Source organism: Fusarium proliferatum (assembly GCF_900067095.1).
Source record: "Fusarium proliferatum ET1 genome assembly, contig: FPRO_scaffold005, whole genome shotgun sequence".
Lineage (NCBI taxonomy): Eukaryota > Fungi > Ascomycota > Sordariomycetes > Hypocreales > Nectriaceae > Fusarium > Fusarium proliferatum.
The window spans coordinates 44,587-63,906 of record NW_022194794.1 but is presented as its reverse complement, the minus strand read 5'-3'; the positions used below and the strand labels follow the sequence as shown (position 1 = coordinate 63,906).

The following is a 19,320-nucleotide window of genomic DNA, read 5'->3' as shown; positions in this document are numbered from 1 at the left end:
ACTCGAGTTCTATGGGTCTCTGAAGTTCTGTTGCTGGCGAACAGGCCAGGGATTATATACATACAATGAAGAGATACCAAGGCTCTCGACCCAGATAACACCTTCTACCATCTACTAATCCAGATTGCAATCTCCCCTTGGCCATAAAGGCTAGATTGCCTTTCAAAACCCAGCTCGTTCCGATTCTACGATATCGTCTAATCCCGCGGAGTGGACCCTAGCCTGCGGGGTAACAGCCAATGGCTGATATTTACGAGTTTTAGCTGAGCTTTTAAGTTTGGCGAACCTTGGACCAATTTAAGCGTGAGACTATGTCTTGACCAATCATTGACTTTTGCGAGGGGTCCTACCAATAGATGGCATTACCGAAAGATAGATGATCTTGAAGGGGGTTCTAGCAAAGCCATTCCGCTTGTTTATAACTACCCATCATGTGATACTGAGCTACTAGCGAAAGAAGTTCGAGTGCGTTCTATAGACACGGCAATGATATCCGCGCTCTTAGTACAAATATCCAGATGCGCTTGAAGCCAAGCTTTATCTAATCATTATCCCTCCTCAGTCTGCCTATTTTATCTTTCCATAATTGTCAATGGCGTCTTTTGTTAAATCTCCCCCCTCGGGACTTATCTCTTATTCTCAGTCCCAAAAGTCTACAGATGTTTCTGTCCCGTTCGATAGGGTAATCCAAGCTGAAAAATGCCGTAAAGTGTTACAGTAGAGAGTCTTACAACCGAGGTTGGCTATCCCACCTGTGCAGCTACTACCTACTACTTATATAAATGACTAGATCTAAAATCGTAACAATCTATTATAAATGCATGCAAAAATCTCCCTTCTCCGTTTGGAAGGTGCAGATATTGCTTGGTGTTAAATGGGGAGCAGAATTGACCTATGAGTTACCTACTTATGATATCTGTTATGAATGTTTATATTGATCGTAAAACACATCTTGTATCTTGTATTAATCTATTATGCCTGGGGATACTATAGCATAACCTGTACGAAGATATACAGTAGAACAGAGGTAAGTTTCTTATTTGCCTATCGACCGCTGTCCGCCGGAAGTAGAGGATCTCACTTAATTACGAGAATTTAAGCAGTATTGCTCGTGGCATCCTCCTCCGTGCTTGCTTCTGGTGGCGGGGGTCCACCAGGGCCGCCGGGAAAGCCACCTCCAAAGTCAGGGTTGGTGTGGCCGCCATCCTCATATCTAAAGACTGCAGGTGTGACCTTCTCTGTGGTAGTGATGTTGATGCCATAAGCCAGCCAGCCGAAGACACCCTCAGCAACACTGTCACCCAGAAGGGTCCATTCGACGACCGGGTCGTAGTCCTGGTTGGCAGCCTCGGCTAGAATCCCGTCCCCAGCGTTGGTGGTCTGAGTCTGCGTATTGGTGTTGTAAGGAGTAAGGGCTTCGACTTCATCGATCAGGTCTTGGTCGAAGTAAGTCTGACCAATGTGGCTGCTGTAGATGTCGTTTCCAAGTGTCTTATTCTGGTACAGAGTAGCGTTTGCATGAGCCAGGAGGTGGATGTGCGTCGTACGGCCAACATAATGACCTGGGAAGAGGGTCTCAAACTGGGCGACACCATCTTCATCAGTTGGCTGGATTCCGCGGCCAAAGGTCTTGTTAATGTTGGCCTTGTCGGCAAAGTTTCCGTTTCCCTGGTTATTCACGCCACCGTAGACACCAGTCGCGTTGCAGTGCCAGATCTCGAGGTACAGCTCTGGTACAGGCTCACAGGTAGTCACATCGATGATTTGGTAGTCGAGAATGAGATCAACACCCTCCTGGTCCTCTTTCAGATCACGCCGGACAGACTCGCCACTGACGTCTTGTAATTATTAGCGTATGTCGTTTTGACAGCTGGTCAATACTCACAATATGGACCGAGAGTGACCTCGGGGGTTAGAACGCACGAGTTCTGACCTGCGAAGAGGGTCTCGGCTGGAGTGTTGGGTGTATACCCAAGGTCGGTCTTGTTGTGGTCCGTGTTGAGCACGTCCTCAAGATCGCGCTTGTTGATACCACCTGACAAACCACATTAGAAAGAGACGAGTTATGGACTCAGAATTGCTTACGCTTTCGTCGATGCTCCTCGATCAAGGCGGAACGACGTTTGATGTTACGCTCAGTGACACCTCTGGCCTTCAGCTTCTCAGCACAGTGACGGAGAGACAGTCTCTCAGCACTGGCTTCGAAGGAGCGACGTGCTTCGAGCTCATCGTGGTGGTCTTCACCGGGATGAGCCACGGCCAAAGCAGCCAATCCCAAAGTAATTGAAGCAGAAAAACGCATGTTAACAGTACAGACAAATACAGCCAAGTGAATGAGGTTAGATGTAGGTAGAACAAAGCCAGAAAACCCGTTGCCTTTATACATTTTCAAGAGCGGCTATCATGTCTAGCTCTTCCGTTCTCGGGGTTGCATCACACCGTTATGCCGCCATTGCAAATCACGTCTTTTCCCCCGTCCGTCTTGGCAATGTTACGTGAAAAAAGTTCCGCAATGCGAAAATGGCCGTACTTGGCAGGAGGATACATTTCACATGTCTTATGCTTAAAGAGGCGTGATGGTTGCAACGTGAGGTTGGTAAAAGGTCTTTCCTAATTCGCTGTGATATACGTAACCCCATGGTAGATCATCGGGATGTGGGCAAACATACCTTATAAGGTCCACAGACGGCTCGGAAACTGACTCGTTAAAGAAGGTCAAAGAGCACAGTTGCATGCCGGCCCATACATTCAAAGTTTCGGATTTACAGTCTTTCGGGATTATACCGGTGGCACCGCAGCCGGGGCCATGATGGACAAGTTATGTGACTGCTGAGGCGATTATAGAAGTGAAACGCAGATGCAGGGGGGCCCTGTGAGGTTAAGCTTTGGCCTGTGAACATAGGTGATGAATGATAATAAAAGATTTAGTTTATTTATATAAGCTTCTACCTAAAAGCTTTTGTAATATTAAAATAGGTATAAAAGTAAAAGAGTTAAAATTTAAGTAGCTTTGGGAATCTGATATGAGTGGAGTCCGCTATATAATTGGTGGAAAATGTGGAGTGGCATGACGTAACTGCTAGGATCATAACAGCTTGGCAGGCACCAGTCTATCTGTAGGTAGACAGCTCACTATTCTACCCGGGTGCCTATTCACGAATAGAGTCTTCTAATACTCAGTTTCCACGAATATTTCCTATTAATGGAGAGGGCCTTCGAATAATCACTATGGCGGACTCTCCTATAATACAGTCAACTCTCTCCGTCATCTCGGGCCAGCTCTGTTTCGGCTCCCTGCACAACATTTGGTTCGGCTCCTCTGCTCCCTCCCAAGGCCTCCCGGTTGCTCCGCCGCAACCAAGTGGCACAGTTCAAGCTCACAGCGTCAACTACAACGTTGCCGCACAAAACGGGATATGGAATGTCTTCAAACTTGTTGCTTCCGAGACAAGGGATGCAGTAGCATGGTTCGTGGCTCGCGAGGATATCGATCCCAGGCAGGAAGTTGATAAGATTCTCCGCATATCTGGGTCACCTTATGAACCAGATCATGGAAGTACGGTGAACAACGACGTTACTTCTCAGGCTGGAGTTTTCGTGGTCAATCGTTATGACTGGAGCTACTACGACAAACGTTGCTTCGATGAGATTGGTGAAGGCCAGGAAGAAGGCGATGATGATGTGCTGGCAAACTCCAACTCCCTTGGTCTCGTTGATCTGTCTGTTGCGCAAGAAATGGTCCAACGAGGGCAGGGCCAACGACCAAGCCGACGAAACTGTGCAGAGCATGGAATCTGGTTATACATCCCCCATGGAGAGTACATGTTTGGTCGCTTTGGATTCAATGACACGCACACTGCAGCAAGATCATTCCTGTTCTTCTCCGCAAGCACAGAGTTCACAAGGACAAGTTTCATGGGCATTCCAGGAACGCTGCGAGAATATATGACGCCCCGGGAGAGGTTTAGGCGCCAATTGCGTGAAGGGGTTGACTTCTCGGGAATGAATATAGCGCAAGACATGCTTTCCTGTCAATATGTTTCCCCGCCGCCAGTGAATGAGCAGCTTGGCCCATACGACCCAAGCGAATATATTCTGGAAGAACAAGATATTGAATCTTTGCGAAATTATCGCGAAAACGCCTCCGCCGATGACGCAGAACCAACTATCCATGGGTTCATCGATCCATGGAAGCAGCCACTATTCAATCTTGTTAACGAGATGGCACTCAGTTATCTCGAACATTTCATCCTTCCTCATCTTGGAGGTGATAGTATGGCAGATATGGCCAAGACCTTATTTCCTGATTATGGAAGGAATAGCAGACCTATCAGCCTAGACGTTGCGTCGTATCGACACTTCACTCAGCCTGACCTAAACCCGATTTCAGACTTTGACTTGTCTCACGTCAGCGTTCGTCTTCGACAGTTTCTCGAGTCTCGCAGCCAGGATAAGTCCAGGGTCTTTAAGGATGATACAATAAGAGGAATCTGTCGAGTGTTGGGCTATATATTCACTGAGATATTGGAGCTAGCTAATAATGTGGCTCGTGATTTTCAGCATAATAAGATCCTGCCGTGCCATGTTCGTCAGGCTGTTTTGCTCGATGAGGAGATTCTTCGTTCGATGTGTTTCTCAAAGGTCCTGTGGGAAGGGAGCCTGTAAATAGATGTTTAAACAATGAATAGAGATGCTTGTCAATGCCAAAAGAATTTTCATAAGTACTGTGGTTGTGGTGCAAGAGCTCGAAACCACCAGAGGAGAGATAATGGGAATATGATAAGGCAGAGGAGCTTTTGGAACTGGCGGGGATTGGCTAAATCTCTGTTTGACGTCATTCTTTGTCTAGCAAGACCTGGATGCTTATAGCAATGCATAGGTCAGCTGACTTGCGGACAAGATTGACAATTGGGATTATGCATGTCAGCAACTGATTTCAGCCAAACAATCAAGAACCATCAACTCAATAAGCTACTGAGTCTAGAAGCAGATCAAACTTTATCCAGAGTCACATGCCCGCAAAGTATTCCTGTTAACTGCTATCATGAAACTTATCGTAGTTGGCGCTACAGGCTACATCGGCGCCGGGATCCTCCGTCAAGCCCTTGCACGCTCAGACGTCACCAGCATTGTCGCTGTCACCCGCCGACCTCTCGAACAAACCGCCCCGAAACTCCAAAACGTCATTGTCCCGGACTATGGTACATATCCCCCCTCGTCAAAGGAAGCTTTTGCCGGCGCAGGCGCATGTATCTGGACAGTAGGCGTGACACCTTCTCACGCATTTCGAATGGACCCTGAAGAGGTGCGCAAGGTTTGTCAGGATTATACCATGCTCGGTCTCGAAGCCATGCGCTCGTCTGGCCTTGCACGACCGTTTCGAGTAGCGTATCTCAGCGCGGTGGCAGTTCCGCGGGATATCAACAAGACTGTGTGGTTTGCTCCCAAGTTTAGACGGATACGGGTAAGATATGCAGACTGAAATTGCTGAGCTTTATGCTCGATGTGTTTGTTTTGCTTGCTAATATACGTGGATCCTAGGGCACAGCAGAAAACCAAGTTATAGAATTTGCAGAGGCCAGCGATGGCGCGGTAGAAGCGGTGATAGCTAAACCCGGATCTGTCCCTGCCCAGGGCGGTGTTCTAGTTACTGTTCTGGCAGCTATGTCTCGAGCTTTAGGTATTGGGGTCACTGAGGCTGTGGTTTTGGATGATCTGGCTATTGCTCTGATTGACCAGGTTGTTCATGGGATCGAAAAAGATCCACTATGGCCAGCAGACTTAAACCGTTTGGCGCAGCAAGTTAAGGACAAGAAGGGCCTAAAGTAAGGAGTTCGACTAACAAGATGGAGCGTGTACGGAATGTCTATTAGGCTTCGACAAGAGCCATATAACTATGTGTACTTTATCTGAAGCTCCCTGGCAGCCTCAATTGCCTGCTTTGCCTGATCGGTATACTTCTTTTGGTTTGCCTGTTGCATGCTGAATGTTTGCTGAAACTTCTCGACCATAAACGGCTTCAAGACCGTCTTCTTTGCGGCAGTGTAGTCATAGATGGCAGTGTCGTCGATACATCGTGCTGCCAAGCGGCGATATTGTTCTGATAGAATCCAAGCTTCCATCTTGAGCGACGTTGACTCGTTGGTTGGAGCTTCAAGCAGCTTATACAATACAGTGATGTGGTCTGGGAACTCAAGAGGCTAGAGAAAAGCAGCTGGTCAGTCTTTGTGATGCTGGAGCTGACATGGGGTCATACAAATTTGTATTCCGTTGTGATGCTTTTGAGAATAAGGCCCAGGCTACGTGGTGTCACCAGATCATCCCATTGAGCCTTGTGGTGCTGTGCTGCATCCAAACTGTGCTGTCTGATGAAGTGCACGCGTCCAGTTTCGACATAGCGGTTATACATCACGTTATTGACATGGCCTATGATACATCGGAATGATCAGATCTTGCAAGTGTTGCAGAAATTCGTGATACTTACCCTAAAAATATTAGATTTAGTCCTAGAATGAAGCGAAGGAGATCCACTTACCATGCTATCCTAAACGACGAGAATTGTCAGAAATCATGCACCTATCACTGATAAGGAACAGCTTACCATATCACCCCAAAGGAGCTGGTGGTTATCGAGACCTCGCCATTTCTTATCGGTAAGGAACCCTTGCTGTCCCGCCAAGAGTTGCAGCCAATTTTTTTCATTTGACACCAATTGTCTCTTGGCTTCTTCAACGCAGCTGGATGGGTAGTTATCGCTGGTGAGCTTCTTCAGCTGAGCTTGTAGATCAGCGAACCACCGAGAGGGAAATGAGGGAAGATCATTGCTCGATTGCGCCTGACCAGATTGTAAACGAAGCTGAGAAATCGGAGCCCTCGATGCAAGGTTTATTGGTCGCTTGAGAAGCCGCAAAGACATGATGCGAGTGCAGGGAACTTGGGTTGAGTGATGGAGATACTGACAGTGGAAACGGGCTCGGCTGCCCCAAAATAAAAGTTCCGATGGTCGGTGGCCTCGGTCTTCGGCGAAGATTCTCCGCGGCCCGGAAGATTTAGGCCTGCGTAAGCCGAGTCAGATAAAACCGGCGGACCCGCAAACCGAGCATTACCCTAAAGTTAAAAGAGAGGAGAAGATCCAGAATGTAATGTAAAATAAAAAATTAAGCCTGTATTAAATTATATTCTTAATACTAATTTATCATAATAGTATAGATTTTTAATTTATATAATATATATAGCATTTATAGAAAAAACAAATCACTAGAATATTAACTTCCTTAGTTTAAAGTAAAGCAAAAACGAAAACAAAACAAGGACAAGAAAAGAGCCTGGGACAAATACACAACTATAGCCAATCTGATATATTAAACTTTTCTTTAGCACGGACTCTTTTTAAATTAAACAGACTAAAGTGCGTAATTGTATATACGACTCTACGGTAATCATCGGTAGCTTGAGGTCTGTGTGTTTGTTGAGCATGTCAGAATGCGACCGTGCTTATCAGTCACTTTCTCTATAATACTTAAACGATATCGCTTCAATGTCTAGGATGTTTGACTGTATCTGTCGATTTAGCTACATACCCACGCACAGAGCAACCTCAGCGGGAACTAATCTGAGTCTTAAGGCTATAGCTGGTCCAGCAATAATGGCATCATCCCTTTTTCTCCCAGCGCGTAGGACCCTGAACAAACGGACATAACCGCTGATGTAGTATTCCAGGCCTCGTATTTCGTCTACAAACTGCTTGGCGGCGCTTGGTCGTGGGTCCGAGAGCCTGGTTTGGCTTAGTTTTGCTTAGGTTAGTGTCAGGTACCGGTAGCTCCACCAGAAAGGGGAGAATCGACAGGGCAGGGAACGAGAATTCCGTCCATACAGCCAGGGTTTCTGGGTCTAAACATAGCCACAGCTGAGATCGTGGCTACATGGTTCATTGAGGTAACCTTTTAAGCTTGAAACATAAAAGCTTTGCCCGGTCTTCTTTATTCTACTAGCTTCAGACAGGACCATTCCTCTCTGCACTCGCTATCTGAGTCTTTCTTTCGTTTTTCCTATTTCGACATTTGTTTCATTCAGACACTCGTTAATTGCTGGATCGTCATTCGTTTTCTTTTCGTGGTTCTCGATAATCTAATAATTACACCATTCGACTCCTAATTTTTCGCTGACTCGACAACTACGATAAATACTCCTTCGATATCGACATTACACTCCAAATCTCCCAATTGAGCCAAGATGGTTCAACTTCCATTCGTGGCTCTAGCAGCCCTACTAATTACTCCATTCTCTTCTGCTGCTCTCACGCAGTGCCCATCGAAAGAAGCATCGTGGACATCCAAGACTGGCACCGAGTATACCATTTGCCGCAATACCGACTATCGATACGGTGGAGGCAGTCTTAAGGTCGCCCGGGACATCAAATCTACCAATGCCTGTGCCGAAATCTGCAGCAAGGACCCCCGATGCGTCAAGGCTGTATACGATAAGCGAAACCGCATCTGCCACGTCAAGGACAATGCCAACGAGGCCCAGATGAACTGGGCGTCAGATGCCAAATTCGACACCATTCGCGTCAAGAACGTCAACGAGGGAGTCTTCATTTCTCGTTGCCCCAACCCAACCAACAACTACCGCTCCAAGGGTGGCAAGACTTTCAACGTCTGCCACAACAGCGACTACGTCGGCCCGACATCACGAATGACCAAGAACTGCGCTTCTCTTGCTGCATGTGCCGATATTTGCTCCGGTATCAAGACATGCAAGAAAGCCGTCTACGACAAGCAGGAGAAGGTCTGTCACATCAAGGAGACCGAGCCCAAGGCGTCGCTCTTTTGGGTACAGAGCAAGCGATACAGCGTTGTTCACTCCCCAGTCGAGTCTAAGCCTGCAACTCAAGGCAAATGGTCCGATCTCATCCGTCTCCCTGTCATTCCCGTTGCCGCCTATGTTGTTCCCCAGTTCCCTCAATCGCAGCAACTTCTTTTCTTCTCATCTTGGGGCGCTGACGCCTTCGGTGGCGCCTCTGGCCGCACCCAATTTGGAGTTCTCGACCTTCCTTCAGGTGCTGTCGGACAGCGAGAGGTCGCCGATACTCACCATGATATGTTCTGCCCTGGAATGAGTCAGCTTGCTGATGGGCGCATCTTGATTCAGGGTGGTTCTGATGCCGAGGCTGTGACACTCTACAACCCCAAGACCAACTCATTCACCCGAGGACCAGACATGAAAATTCCTCGTGGCTACCAGACTTCCACAATCCTTTCTGATGGAAGAGTCTTCACCATTGGAGGAGCTTACTCCGGTCCCCGCGAGGGAAAGAATGGTGAAGTGTACGACCCCAAGGCCAATAAGTGGACCATGCTGCCTGGAGCCGATGTCAAGCCTATGCTCACCAAGGATCGAGAGGGAATCTGGCGTGAGGATAACCACGCTTGGCTCTTTGGTTGGAAAGACGGCAGTGTCTTCCAAGCCGGCCCCAGCAAGGAGCAGCATTGGTATGGCACCAAGCAAAAGGGATCAATCGTCAAGTCTGGTAAGAGAGATAACGCCGATGCTATGTGCGGTATCTTTGTCATGTACGATGCCGTAGCTGGTAAGATTCTGTCCGCTGGTGGTGCCCAGGACTACACCGCAAGCGAAGCCAACAAGCGTGCTCATATCACCACTATTGGAGCTCCTTACAAGCCTGCTTCCGTCAAGCGTGTTGCTGATATGGCGTTCCCTCGCGGCTTCGGTAATGCTGTTGTTCTTCCTGATGGAACTGTTCTTGTGACTGGAGGTCAACGCAAGGCAATGGTCTTCACCAACACTGATGGTATCCTTGTCCCTGAGCTCTATAACCCTGCCACCAACAAGTGGACTCAGCTCGCTCCTCACGCTGTTCCCCGTAACTACCACTCGGTCTCGATCCTGTTGCCTGATGCTACCGTGTTTATTGGTGGTGGCGGCCTCTGCTACGTTGCCAAGATTGGTGGTTCAACTGCTGGCTGCGACAAGACAGCTGACCACGCCGATGGAGAGATTTTCCAGCCTCCTTACCTGTTCAACAAGGATGGCTCCATCGCTAAGCGTCCCATCATCCAGAACCTTGCCCAGAAGCCTGTCAAAGCGGGCAGCACTCTTAAGTTCAGCGTCACAAACACTTCTGGCAAGGTCAAGATGTCTCTTGTTCGTATGGGAAGCGCTACACACTCAGTCAACAGTGATCAGAGGCGTGTCCCTCTTACCGACTTCCAAGTCAAGGGCAACCAGTATACGGTCAAGCTACCCAAGGATAACGGTATCCTTCTGCCTGGTTATTACTATCTCTTTGTCATGTCGCCGCAGGGCACTCCTAGCATGTCAAAGACAGTACAGATTGCTTTGTAATTAGCAAGTGGAGTTTAGTATTTCGTCTCCAGAGCAGGAGCCTCTATATCGCTATAATAAGTAGCCTTCTACACTAACCATAGACTATAAGCATACTAGATAAGCTACAAAGCCTCGATTTGTGTTATCTTTATGTCTTAACTGGCGCTTCGATTTCGATGTAGTTAATACCCCGCTCTTAACAAAAGTGACACCTACTATGTAAATAGGCTTGTTTGCAGAAAGCATTGCTGTATTCCATGACCTTAAAGGTAAATTATGCGTACTGCGCCTGTTCTTCAATCTCATTCCACCAGACATATAGGCGCTTGGGTATGTATATGCGCGATAAGCCTCGTAAAGCTACGGGAAGCAAGGTCTGAGATGTTAAGAGATTTCACTCAACTACAGCAAAAACCTTACCGTTCGCCAACTGCAGCCTGTTGCCTGGTTGCCCACTAAGATAAAAGCAGCAGGCTCCCCCCTCCCACAAATTGTTTCGTCGCAACCTTCTCATCAATCTCTCTAGCAAGACGAATCCATTATTGTACTTACCCTTACGGTTCGTTCTTACATTTTATTAACCTCATTATCGTTTTTATCACATTTGCTATTATCAAGGTTTACCAAATAAATCATCGTAGGCTATAGCCTTTCCTTAATTTTGTGGCATATTGACAGAAACCAGTTCCGAAATGAGCGACGCTGGTATTATGCACCCAGTCGAGGAGCTGTTCCTTGACATTTCAATTAATGAGGTATTTACTCAGACAATGGTGACCTTTGTCGAGCCATGGAAGACTATGTATGTCGATTCAATTCGAGAGCAACGATACGGCGACGCCATTTGGGCTCGCTACTGCATCGAGGGAGGGGTAGAGGATGGGTTGATCATTGGCCAAGGCCCGAATCCTGACATCACGGTGCTTGATCAAATCAGGGAAGATGCAGTTGAGGCGAAGATGAACGAACCAGGACTATACGCAGAGGCCCTGGAGCTCTACCGAACGACTAGTAGTGCGGACGGGCACCCAGAGGTACTCAAGATAATCTTTGATACTGGCAGGATGAACCCTCGAGACTGAAGGCGCAGAGAGAGAGGATGAGGCGGTTTAAGCAAGCAGGGGAGGCCAGATGAGCCGTGGGACCCTTTGAAGAGGAGTCATTGTGTGTGCAACGGCCCAACTACAATCCATAGTCTCATAACATGAAATACGAGGATTTGTCCTTGCTCAGTCACGAAAGCCAACGTCAAAAAGTTTCACTTGGTCGAGATAACATGCTCAGATGAACAAAAACTCGGATGCGTCGGCATTTGAGAATGGCACGTGTCCAATCCAGCCAATAAAATGAAGTAATACAGGCTTTTGGGGGCGGCCAGCACATACATATCACAACCAACACATAATGCGGACCAACAGAGTCTCAGAACTTTACGGCATTCATGCAGAAATCGCACGGTAGGTCTCGTATAGGCACTGCTGATATGATCAAATGCAGTGATTATATTAAACAGCCTCGGATAAGATAAGCTCAATCTTAATACAGATAGACTCAAGGTGTTTAATACTTAATCTTAATAACTACCTGATAAAGTAGGTCACTCACCATTTGCACAATATGTGTCCCCCTCTCTAGCAAGTCAACACCAAATCGCGAGTGATGTTAGAGCTTTTGTTTTTGTTGTTTGCTTATGATGCGAAAGATTTTCTGTTATGTGCTCTGCGGGATTTACTCACTCTTGTTACTCACGAGCCAACATCTCAATCCTAGCCGAAGGATTGCGGCAAAGCTGACAAGTAACTAACAACCAACAGCATATCATCACGTTCACTACCATGAGCCCCTGTCGTATGATAAAAGTAAGTCGAGAAGGAAATTGTCTGAATTTCCGACCAACAATTGTCCCATGTATAAATATACTGGAATAGGCCGATTCATATCTTGCCCAAGTCGCCAAACAATCATCATCATTTTCTTCAAACTTAAAGATGCTTTCTCAACTTCTGACTATAACTCTTATGCTTACTGCACAGCATGCTGTTGCAAAGACAAACTCGTCCCACCTGCCAGAGCAGCTCTTTTTGGATATCCCCATCAACGATGTTCTTCAAAACACTTCCATGCTGCCATTGATCGAGCATTGGTCTAGCAGATACGTTGAAGCTATCCAGAGTAAGAGATATGGCGATGCAATTTGGGCAAGATTCCACATGGAGGGAGACGTCCAGGATGGTATCACCCAAGATACAAATGACACCATTTTGGATATCATCAAGGAAGATGCAGCCGGCTACAAGGTCAATGCTCCTGTTCAATACGCTGAAGCCGTTGCCTTTTACGCCAGTACCAGCAGCGAAGATACCCACTCAGATCTCATCAAGGCGATTGTGGAAGCGACTCCGGACGAGAACCTTGCCAAACGTGCGACGTTCAAGATAAACTGCGACCGCGCCAACTATCTCGCGTCCCAGTCGGATTGCCAGCAGCTCATCCGTAATATGCTAAAGAGCAAGATAAACATAGGAGACACAAGGCTTGCAGCTATTCATGGTGGTTGCAGACTGAGGGTTGGACCCTATCGTTCTGCTCCAGATGTTACGTATAACACAGCACATGCGGTGGCTATTCTCATTGAAGAGAAATGCGTGAGGAGGATCGGATGTTGCCAGTTTGTGTCTGGTTCTTCGCCAAAGAATGGAGGCCACCGAAAGGTCTGTTTGAGCTCGAAACGGAGCGGATGTCGATAAAAAGTTGGGCCACATACCTCCAGGACTGAATCATCTTGCACCAAGAGTCTCTGCAGCAATATGCCTTGATATTTAGGTAGTGAGAAGGGTCTTAGGAGCCTCGAAGAAGTGTCAATCAAATTAGGGTTGGTTATTTTAGTGTAGCTATGGTGTTGTAGATACCTGCGGCTTCTCGATCCCATATATACGATAATACTCTTCGCTAATTGGAATCTGCTTTGCGCCAGCTGGCCGAGTGACATTCCGCCCCCATTCTTTTGGCACCGCGTGTTTATCCTGCCATTCATATATCGCATCAAAATCCCTACACTGATGGTTGACAGCAAAGTCTGGAAATGGATTCGACTGGGTCTCAACCCAGTTGAAGGTGATGATGTCCAAATTTCCGTTGCACATGAGGTTCTGCATCAATATGTCAGTGCAGTGGCTAACATGAATCCAATGCAAGTCGCTGAAAGGCTTCTTTGCCGTCCCATTGCGGTTATACTCGGCCCAAGCCAGATGCCGCAGAAGGTTGAGACAGTGGATTTGATGGAACATGTCGATTTGCGCCATGTAAGCATTATCACCAAGACCGTACTCTTGGGGGAACTTGACAAGGAGCTCTGGATCTTTGCCTAGTCGGCGAACCTCGGACTCAGTGATGGGGAAAACACGGATGATCTCGAGATCTTCCCATGCATCATCAACCTCAGGATCAGGCTTGAGAGAGTTGCGCCACTTGGACGGATTCTTTGCTTCGAATAAGCCACCCTCTGTTTCAATAGGCTTCAGCTTGAAATTGATTGAGTCCAAGACAGGAGCTGTAAGAGAAGTTAATCGAGCGTCAGCATTGTGGGGAGCGGATGGAAGCTCACAGTAAAAGGAAGTCTTGCGGATGTAATCCATCTCGGACTCCGAGCTGAACCTGGAGGAGGCAGCGACAAAAAGACCAAGAGATACCAAAAAGAGAAGAAGGTTGAGAATTACCCAAGCATGTCGTCTCCAGTTCTGTCGCTGGTTTGGTCGAGTCCACTCGATCTCATCACTCTCTCTGTCACTGCCTAGAAGGCTCTCATCAGAACCTCTGTCTTCTTTGAGTGACATAATCTTAGATATGTTCATAGATTCGTTGGCAAGGAGACTGAAAAGGTAGAAACAACAGAGTCAACTCTCAGTTTTGTAAGAGATTGAATGCTATGAAAATTGCGCTGAAACTCGAGCAATGGGATTGCTTTATCACCAAGGTCGTGTTGCATTTTGTTATCATCATCAAATCTGGGGGCCAAAACCAAGCCACCTTCCCCATGCAGAATATCAAAGGTACTTTTGGTGCAAGATGCCGATCAATCCGGCACAGCAATCCGAGATAGATCTCGGGTTTCCGAACAAGATATCGAAGTGGGTACTTTTGAAGACAGATGCCGAGTTCCGGTAAGACGTCTTCTCTTGACGCGATGCCTTTGGACTCTGGCATCACCGTCCTACACCAAAAAGAGATATCTAGTGACACATCAACGTGAGAACTTCTGTTGATGCACACCAATAGGTGCATCTAGTTGGATATTCAACCTTATCTACCCCGCAACAAAATGACCTTCCCTTCCAAGTAGTCACCGATTTAGACAAATATACGAGCTGTGTGAAAGAGCAGACGATAAAATATTCTATTTAATACTGAAATTATCCTGTATAAGAAGACACAGCTCTGAAGAAGAAACAAGTCTCACAATACCGCAGTTCCCAATAGCAAACCAAGACATAATGAAGTTATCTCAGATCCTCAGCACCGCTGCACTATGCAGCTTCGCAGCTGCAAGCCCTCTCCCTGGTACGTCAAATTAGACCTGGAAAACAATATGAGTTGACATTCAGTTTAGATAATGCAATTGCGGAGAGAGAGGCGAATCCTCTTTCGCCTCCTGGCTACGGCAACAAGTACATCTTGGAGGATGACCTTGACAAGCGTGCACCTCCTGGCTATGGCATCAAGTACATCTTGGAAGACGATCTTGACAAGCGTGAGCCTCAGAGGAACACGTATGGCAAGGCCTATACTCTCAAGATGAAGGACGATGGTTTCGAGAAGCGTGACCCTCAGGATGCATACAGAAAGTTCTATACCCTCAAGATGAAGGATGATGGCTTCAAGAAGCGAGATCCCCAGAATGCATATGGCAGGGCTTACACTTTGAAGATGGAGGATGACGGCATTGAGGAGCGTGCGGCTGAAAGTGAGGCTTAACTATCCATATCATAGAGGAAATTCTTTGAATATTGTACATCCTAGTTAGGCCTGTAGCTCAGCATTAACAACCTAGTATAGTGCAACCCAATGAACAAAGTATGTAGTGACTGCAAAGATCAACGATATAGTAAAGCAAAGCGCTGTTACCATATCAGCCCCCCAAATTCCAGCACTTCGGGCAGCGTCATATATGTGGATTGCAATCCCGACAAGCAGAAACACTATGCTGTTTCCTAGTAGCATCGTAGGTGCCTGCCAAGAGAAAGATGCCAGGCGCCTTAGTCGAGGCATCGGAGAGGCGAAACTACTAGCATCTGATCCTAGAATTGCACATAGTAACACCTTGTTACGTTGCGGCTGATTGAGATTTGTGCCATAATCAAGAACTGCTGTGTGGCAATTGAGGTGCCTAGAAGCGCATGGATAAGTGCACAAAGCATGGCAATCTTTGCAGTGTATGGAGGAACTGGAAACCAATTCCACGACATCAAGCTGCCGACGAGGGTAGCAACTAAAACACTCTGGATAATCAGAAAGTATTTAGATTATGCTGGGTCGAATCCTTATGACAGGTCAGACATACAGATATTATTACTATCTCGAGTTCTCGTTGCTTGGTATGGAGGAAATGCTGGAAGACTTCATTCTGTTGTGACTGTGGCGCTTGGAGCAAGTTCTTGGCTGTGCATTCCCAGACTCCCCAGGGTGAGTAGCCTGTCTCAACGGTCCTGGAGGCTAACGCCCAGAGACGACGAGTCGTGTTCCCCATACGGGCCATGGAAGATTGAAGAATGTAATTTAGCTTAGTCCGCGACATGGTTGGTCATATTTGAGGGAAGATCGTCATTAGAACCTGATTATATGAGCAGAGCCTGATGCGAGAGGTCAAGGCCGTGATGTCAAACGACATGCCTGAGGCGCCCATGAAACGAGGCTGTCGAATTCAACAGCTTTCGAGGCCTGAGCTTACTGCACCCATGATTGGTTCGAAACCTAGCGGTGTGGTTTGTAACATTTTGGGCCGCAATCTGGCTGACAGATGGTTAATAAACGAGGGACATATTCTACCTAGAGTATCGAACCATGAAGATTATCACAACCCATCGTTCATGTCGAAGAAGATGGAACCTCAGAAAAGCACATTGCGACATATTACGATATTCACAGTGCCAGCTGGGACACCTGTGCCCATCTCCGGCCCTGCTTATCTTGGGCGGTATATAAAAGCCTCATCTATACCGCATTGGGGGACATACGTCGAGACCGAACAAGATGTCCAAACCCGTCAAGGACTCTGTGTAGAGCTCGGACGGAGCTCGGACGGCGGGATTATTGTTCTTCATCGTACGCGACAAAGGCGTGAAGAAACTGAGTCGCAAGCAGGCATCAAGTATGAGAAGACGGGGAAGTTCACAAGCTGGGACAATGACTCAATTGTTCGATGTGGTAGGTTCTCAACCACGGTGGAAAGAAGTTGGTTAATACAAGTGTTACTGACTGCTATTGAAGCCACCACTCATGTACACATGAGCCTTACGAAAACTATAGCGTCTGTAACAGAAATTGCCAGACATTCATTAACCTATTGGTACAAAGAATTATGGCTGGCGAATCAACTTGGACTCCGCGTAGAACAACATCGCATGCATTCACGTCTGGCCCTTCGTCCACCAAGGTTGTTAACTTATGGGAATCCGACGGAGCAAAGTCACAGGCCTTGAAGCCTGAAAATACCTACCAAGCCCCGGATTGGACTCCCAGCCCTATCCCAGGTCAACCAACCCTCCAAAAGACTTCTTGGCCTGTGGTTACTGGCCCAATGGGACACGAACTGGCCATGTCTGGCCTTTCGAACAAGGATCCCGTGTCATTGGAAGAACAACGAAATACGAGCATGAGCTTTGCCGCACGTGGAAGACGGGATCTATACCCCAGATTGAGCCAACGGCCACTACTGGCACATTTGAAGTTCCAATCGGGATGAGACGGAAGGTCGACGCACGTACCAAATCAATGGAAGGGACTTACGACAGCATGGCTTCTACAAGCCGTAGGGCCTACGCTCTTGGGACTAACCTCGATGGCTACCGAAACAATAAACACATCTCCCCGTCGAGGTTCGAGGAAAAGCAGCAGCGTACTCGAGACCACATCAGCGGCATTGCGCGAGCGGCGGACCTTACTAACAGCGCAAATCAGGGATTCTAAAACACAAACACCAAAGGTGACCCGCGAAGACCTAACCGATCCGGTTGCAATGTCTTCAATGGTGACAAACTTGGTAGAAATGCTAAAGATTCCACGCTCTCCCTTTATTCTTAAGCTTCTTCTCGACCAACTTGCTACAGACAAGGGAGGCCCTGCTTGGAAGGAAGTGCGTCAGAAACTCCGATTGGCACTTGAGGAGGAGATTCCCAAGTGTAAGAAAGATGAGAAAGGGGCTTTGCAGAATGCTCTTCAAGTCCTATCATAGCTTTCCTTCAAGTTTCTACAAATTTTGTAATGTTTCATAAGGTACTACTAATTAGCGAGACCGGAACAACAGAACAGGATGTGCTTCTCCCCATTGGGAAATGGATTTTGTATCTTGAGGTCAACAATGTCCCAATTTAAAATGAACTTAGCTTTGAAGACAATACTTGCTCGAGTGAGGAAGTGAGGAGACTTGGTATGTTTTCGTTGAGATGCCACAGGCTGAAATTATGGACAAAGCAACATGCATGTCTAGGCTAGACACGGATCTAAATTGAGTAACGTTCATTGTCGTCAGTCAACCAGTCACGTGACATAAATAGTCCCCCGAGACTCGCCAGTCGTTATAAGCAGGCTGCCTGGCAAGTAAACATTGATCTGTGGCATGCAAGTAATTGTGTGAGAAATGTCAGATTAAGGTTCGATCAGATTTCGCTGTAACTGAGACTCTCACTTGCTCACTGTCCTGTATGGCTGAGCCAGAAATATGAATAAGCTGTCTTTAATATTAGAGTTTTCAAGCGACTTTGAATGGGAATTAAATCAAGTTTGGCTTCCAGATTTTCACCTATAAGTGTGTCTCGGCCCCTTGTTTTCATCCTCATACTTTTCTAAATTTCACTCATCACCCGTCAACATCCAGCGCTATGTCTTCCGAATCCCATGCTTACCATCTGCAAAAGGCAGAGGATGTCATTCACATAACCCGTCGACGTTGATGGCCACAGTAGCCGAGGAATATGATCGTGTTGTCGCATCAGATCTTGCGCTAGAGTCACCACGACCTTTCACAGACAGAGACCAGATCCTGCACCAACTGCGTGGGCTTAAGGAAAAAGAGCTCCGGGAGAACGCTTAGGCGCGCTTCGCTCAACAGCCTTTCTACTGTGAATTTCCAGTCAGGAGAGACAGCTTAAGATGGGTCCTTGGCTATCATAGTCTTTATCATTTTATTATCTGTCATAACAAATCTGTGGCGATGTATCACTGTTACCCAGACAGGATAGAATCGGACAGAGCTGGTGGCAGTGTCTTGAACTCTCTCGACCCCTGGCTTTATCGTCATTGGCTCAAGCCATATGAGTCTGATATAGAGCATGGTCGCTACATTGTTAAATCCATCACGTTTAGTTATCATAATAGAGACATACATCCAACGCTTGCGGATATCTCGCAATCTCATCAGAAGCTCATTCAACGTTTCTCGTCTGATATCTTCAGAGGCATCACATCTGAGATGCTTCAGAGGTTATCTGTTCTGCCTTTCCCTAAACCATCGGGACAGCCACAAGAGGATTTGTATATGACTTTGAGCAGAACCCATGCCATCCACCCAGTATTCAAATCTCCTTTGATGGTCATCCATGAAACGAAAGTATCGGGAAGGGAGCGTTTTACAGTCGAGGAAATTGATGACCTTCCCGTATCTATGGTATAAACTGGATCTAAAGAAGATCTCAGCTGGCCTATATCATTACATGACCTGCATTGCAACGGACCGGCTTTCGCTGAGCACAATGCGTCTGA

General features: G+C 47.1%; 10 protein-coding genes across 10 annotated transcripts; 7 read left to right on the top strand and 3 right to left on the bottom strand.

The window, feature by feature from the left end:
- Nucleotides 1-1,095: 1,095 nt before the first annotated feature.
- On the bottom strand, nt 1,096-2,302 carry FPRO_10227 (uncharacterized protein; the record flags this gene model as incomplete). Its single annotated transcript, XM_031231166.1, has 3 exons — nt 1,096-1,838; nt 1,886-2,035; nt 2,086-2,302. 3 exons carry the CDS (start codon nt 2,300-2,302, stop codon nt 1,096-1,098), a joined length of 1,110 nt encoding a protein of 369 aa, XP_031081230.1.
- A 926-nt stretch (nt 2,303-3,228) lies between these two features.
- FPRO_10226 (uncharacterized protein) lies at nt 3,229-4,665 on the top strand (the record flags this gene model as incomplete). Its single annotated transcript, XM_031231165.1, has 1 exon — nt 3,229-4,665. The coding sequence occupies one exon, from the start codon at nt 3,229-3,231 to the stop codon at nt 4,663-4,665; it is 1,437 nt and encodes a 478-aa protein (XP_031081229.1).
- A 379-nt stretch (nt 4,666-5,044) lies between these two features.
- On the top strand, nt 5,045-5,829 carry FPRO_10225 (uncharacterized protein; the record flags this gene model as incomplete). Its single annotated transcript, XM_031231164.1, has 2 exons — nt 5,045-5,464; nt 5,542-5,829. The coding sequence occupies 2 exons, from the start codon at nt 5,045-5,047 to the stop codon at nt 5,827-5,829; spliced, it is 708 nt and encodes a 235-aa protein (XP_031081228.1).
- A 65-nt stretch (nt 5,830-5,894) lies between these two features.
- On the bottom strand, nt 5,895-6,916 carry FPRO_10224 (uncharacterized protein; the record flags this gene model as incomplete). The annotated part of the gene is made up of 4 exons (XM_031231163.1): nt 5,895-6,200; nt 6,257-6,426; nt 6,536-6,539; nt 6,602-6,916. The coding sequence occupies 4 exons, from the start codon at nt 6,914-6,916 to the stop codon at nt 5,895-5,897; spliced, it is 795 nt and encodes a 264-aa protein (XP_031081227.1).
- A 1,316-nt stretch (nt 6,917-8,232) lies between these two features.
- On the top strand, nt 8,233-10,365 carry FPRO_10223 (uncharacterized protein; the record flags this gene model as incomplete). Its single annotated transcript, XM_031231162.1, has 1 exon — nt 8,233-10,365. One exon carries the CDS (start codon nt 8,233-8,235, stop codon nt 10,363-10,365), a length of 2,133 nt encoding a protein of 710 aa, XP_031081226.1.
- A 674-nt stretch (nt 10,366-11,039) lies between these two features.
- FPRO_10222 (uncharacterized protein) lies at nt 11,040-11,429 on the top strand (the record flags this gene model as incomplete). The annotated part of the gene is made up of 1 exon (XM_031231160.1): nt 11,040-11,429. One exon carries the CDS (start codon nt 11,040-11,042, stop codon nt 11,427-11,429), a length of 390 nt encoding a protein of 129 aa, XP_031081225.1.
- Nucleotides 11,430-12,335: 906 nt separating this feature from the next.
- On the top strand, nt 12,336-13,094 carry FPRO_10221 (uncharacterized protein; the record flags this gene model as incomplete). The annotated part of the gene is made up of 1 exon (XM_031231159.1): nt 12,336-13,094. The coding sequence occupies one exon, from the start codon at nt 12,336-12,338 to the stop codon at nt 13,092-13,094; it is 759 nt and encodes a 252-aa protein (XP_031081224.1).
- A 144-nt stretch (nt 13,095-13,238) lies between these two features.
- Nucleotides 13,239-14,180, bottom strand: FPRO_10220 (uncharacterized protein; the record flags this gene model as incomplete). The annotated part of the gene is made up of 1 exon (XM_031231158.1): nt 13,239-14,180. One exon carries the CDS (start codon nt 14,178-14,180, stop codon nt 13,239-13,241), a length of 942 nt encoding a protein of 313 aa, XP_031081223.1.
- Nucleotides 14,181-14,837: 657 nt separating this feature from the next.
- Nucleotides 14,838-15,318, top strand: FPRO_10219 (uncharacterized protein; the record flags this gene model as incomplete). Its single annotated transcript, XM_031231157.1, has 2 exons — nt 14,838-14,904; nt 14,954-15,318. The coding sequence occupies 2 exons, from the start codon at nt 14,838-14,840 to the stop codon at nt 15,316-15,318; spliced, it is 432 nt and encodes a 143-aa protein (XP_031081222.1).
- Nucleotides 15,319-16,430: 1,112 nt separating this feature from the next.
- Nucleotides 16,431-17,794, top strand: FPRO_10218 (uncharacterized protein; the record flags this gene model as incomplete). Its single annotated transcript, XM_031231156.1, has 3 exons — nt 16,431-16,767; nt 17,114-17,438; nt 17,521-17,794. The coding sequence occupies 3 exons, from the start codon at nt 16,431-16,433 to the stop codon at nt 17,792-17,794; spliced, it is 936 nt and encodes a 311-aa protein (XP_031081221.1).
- Between the last annotated feature and the right edge of the window lie 1,526 nt (nt 17,795-19,320).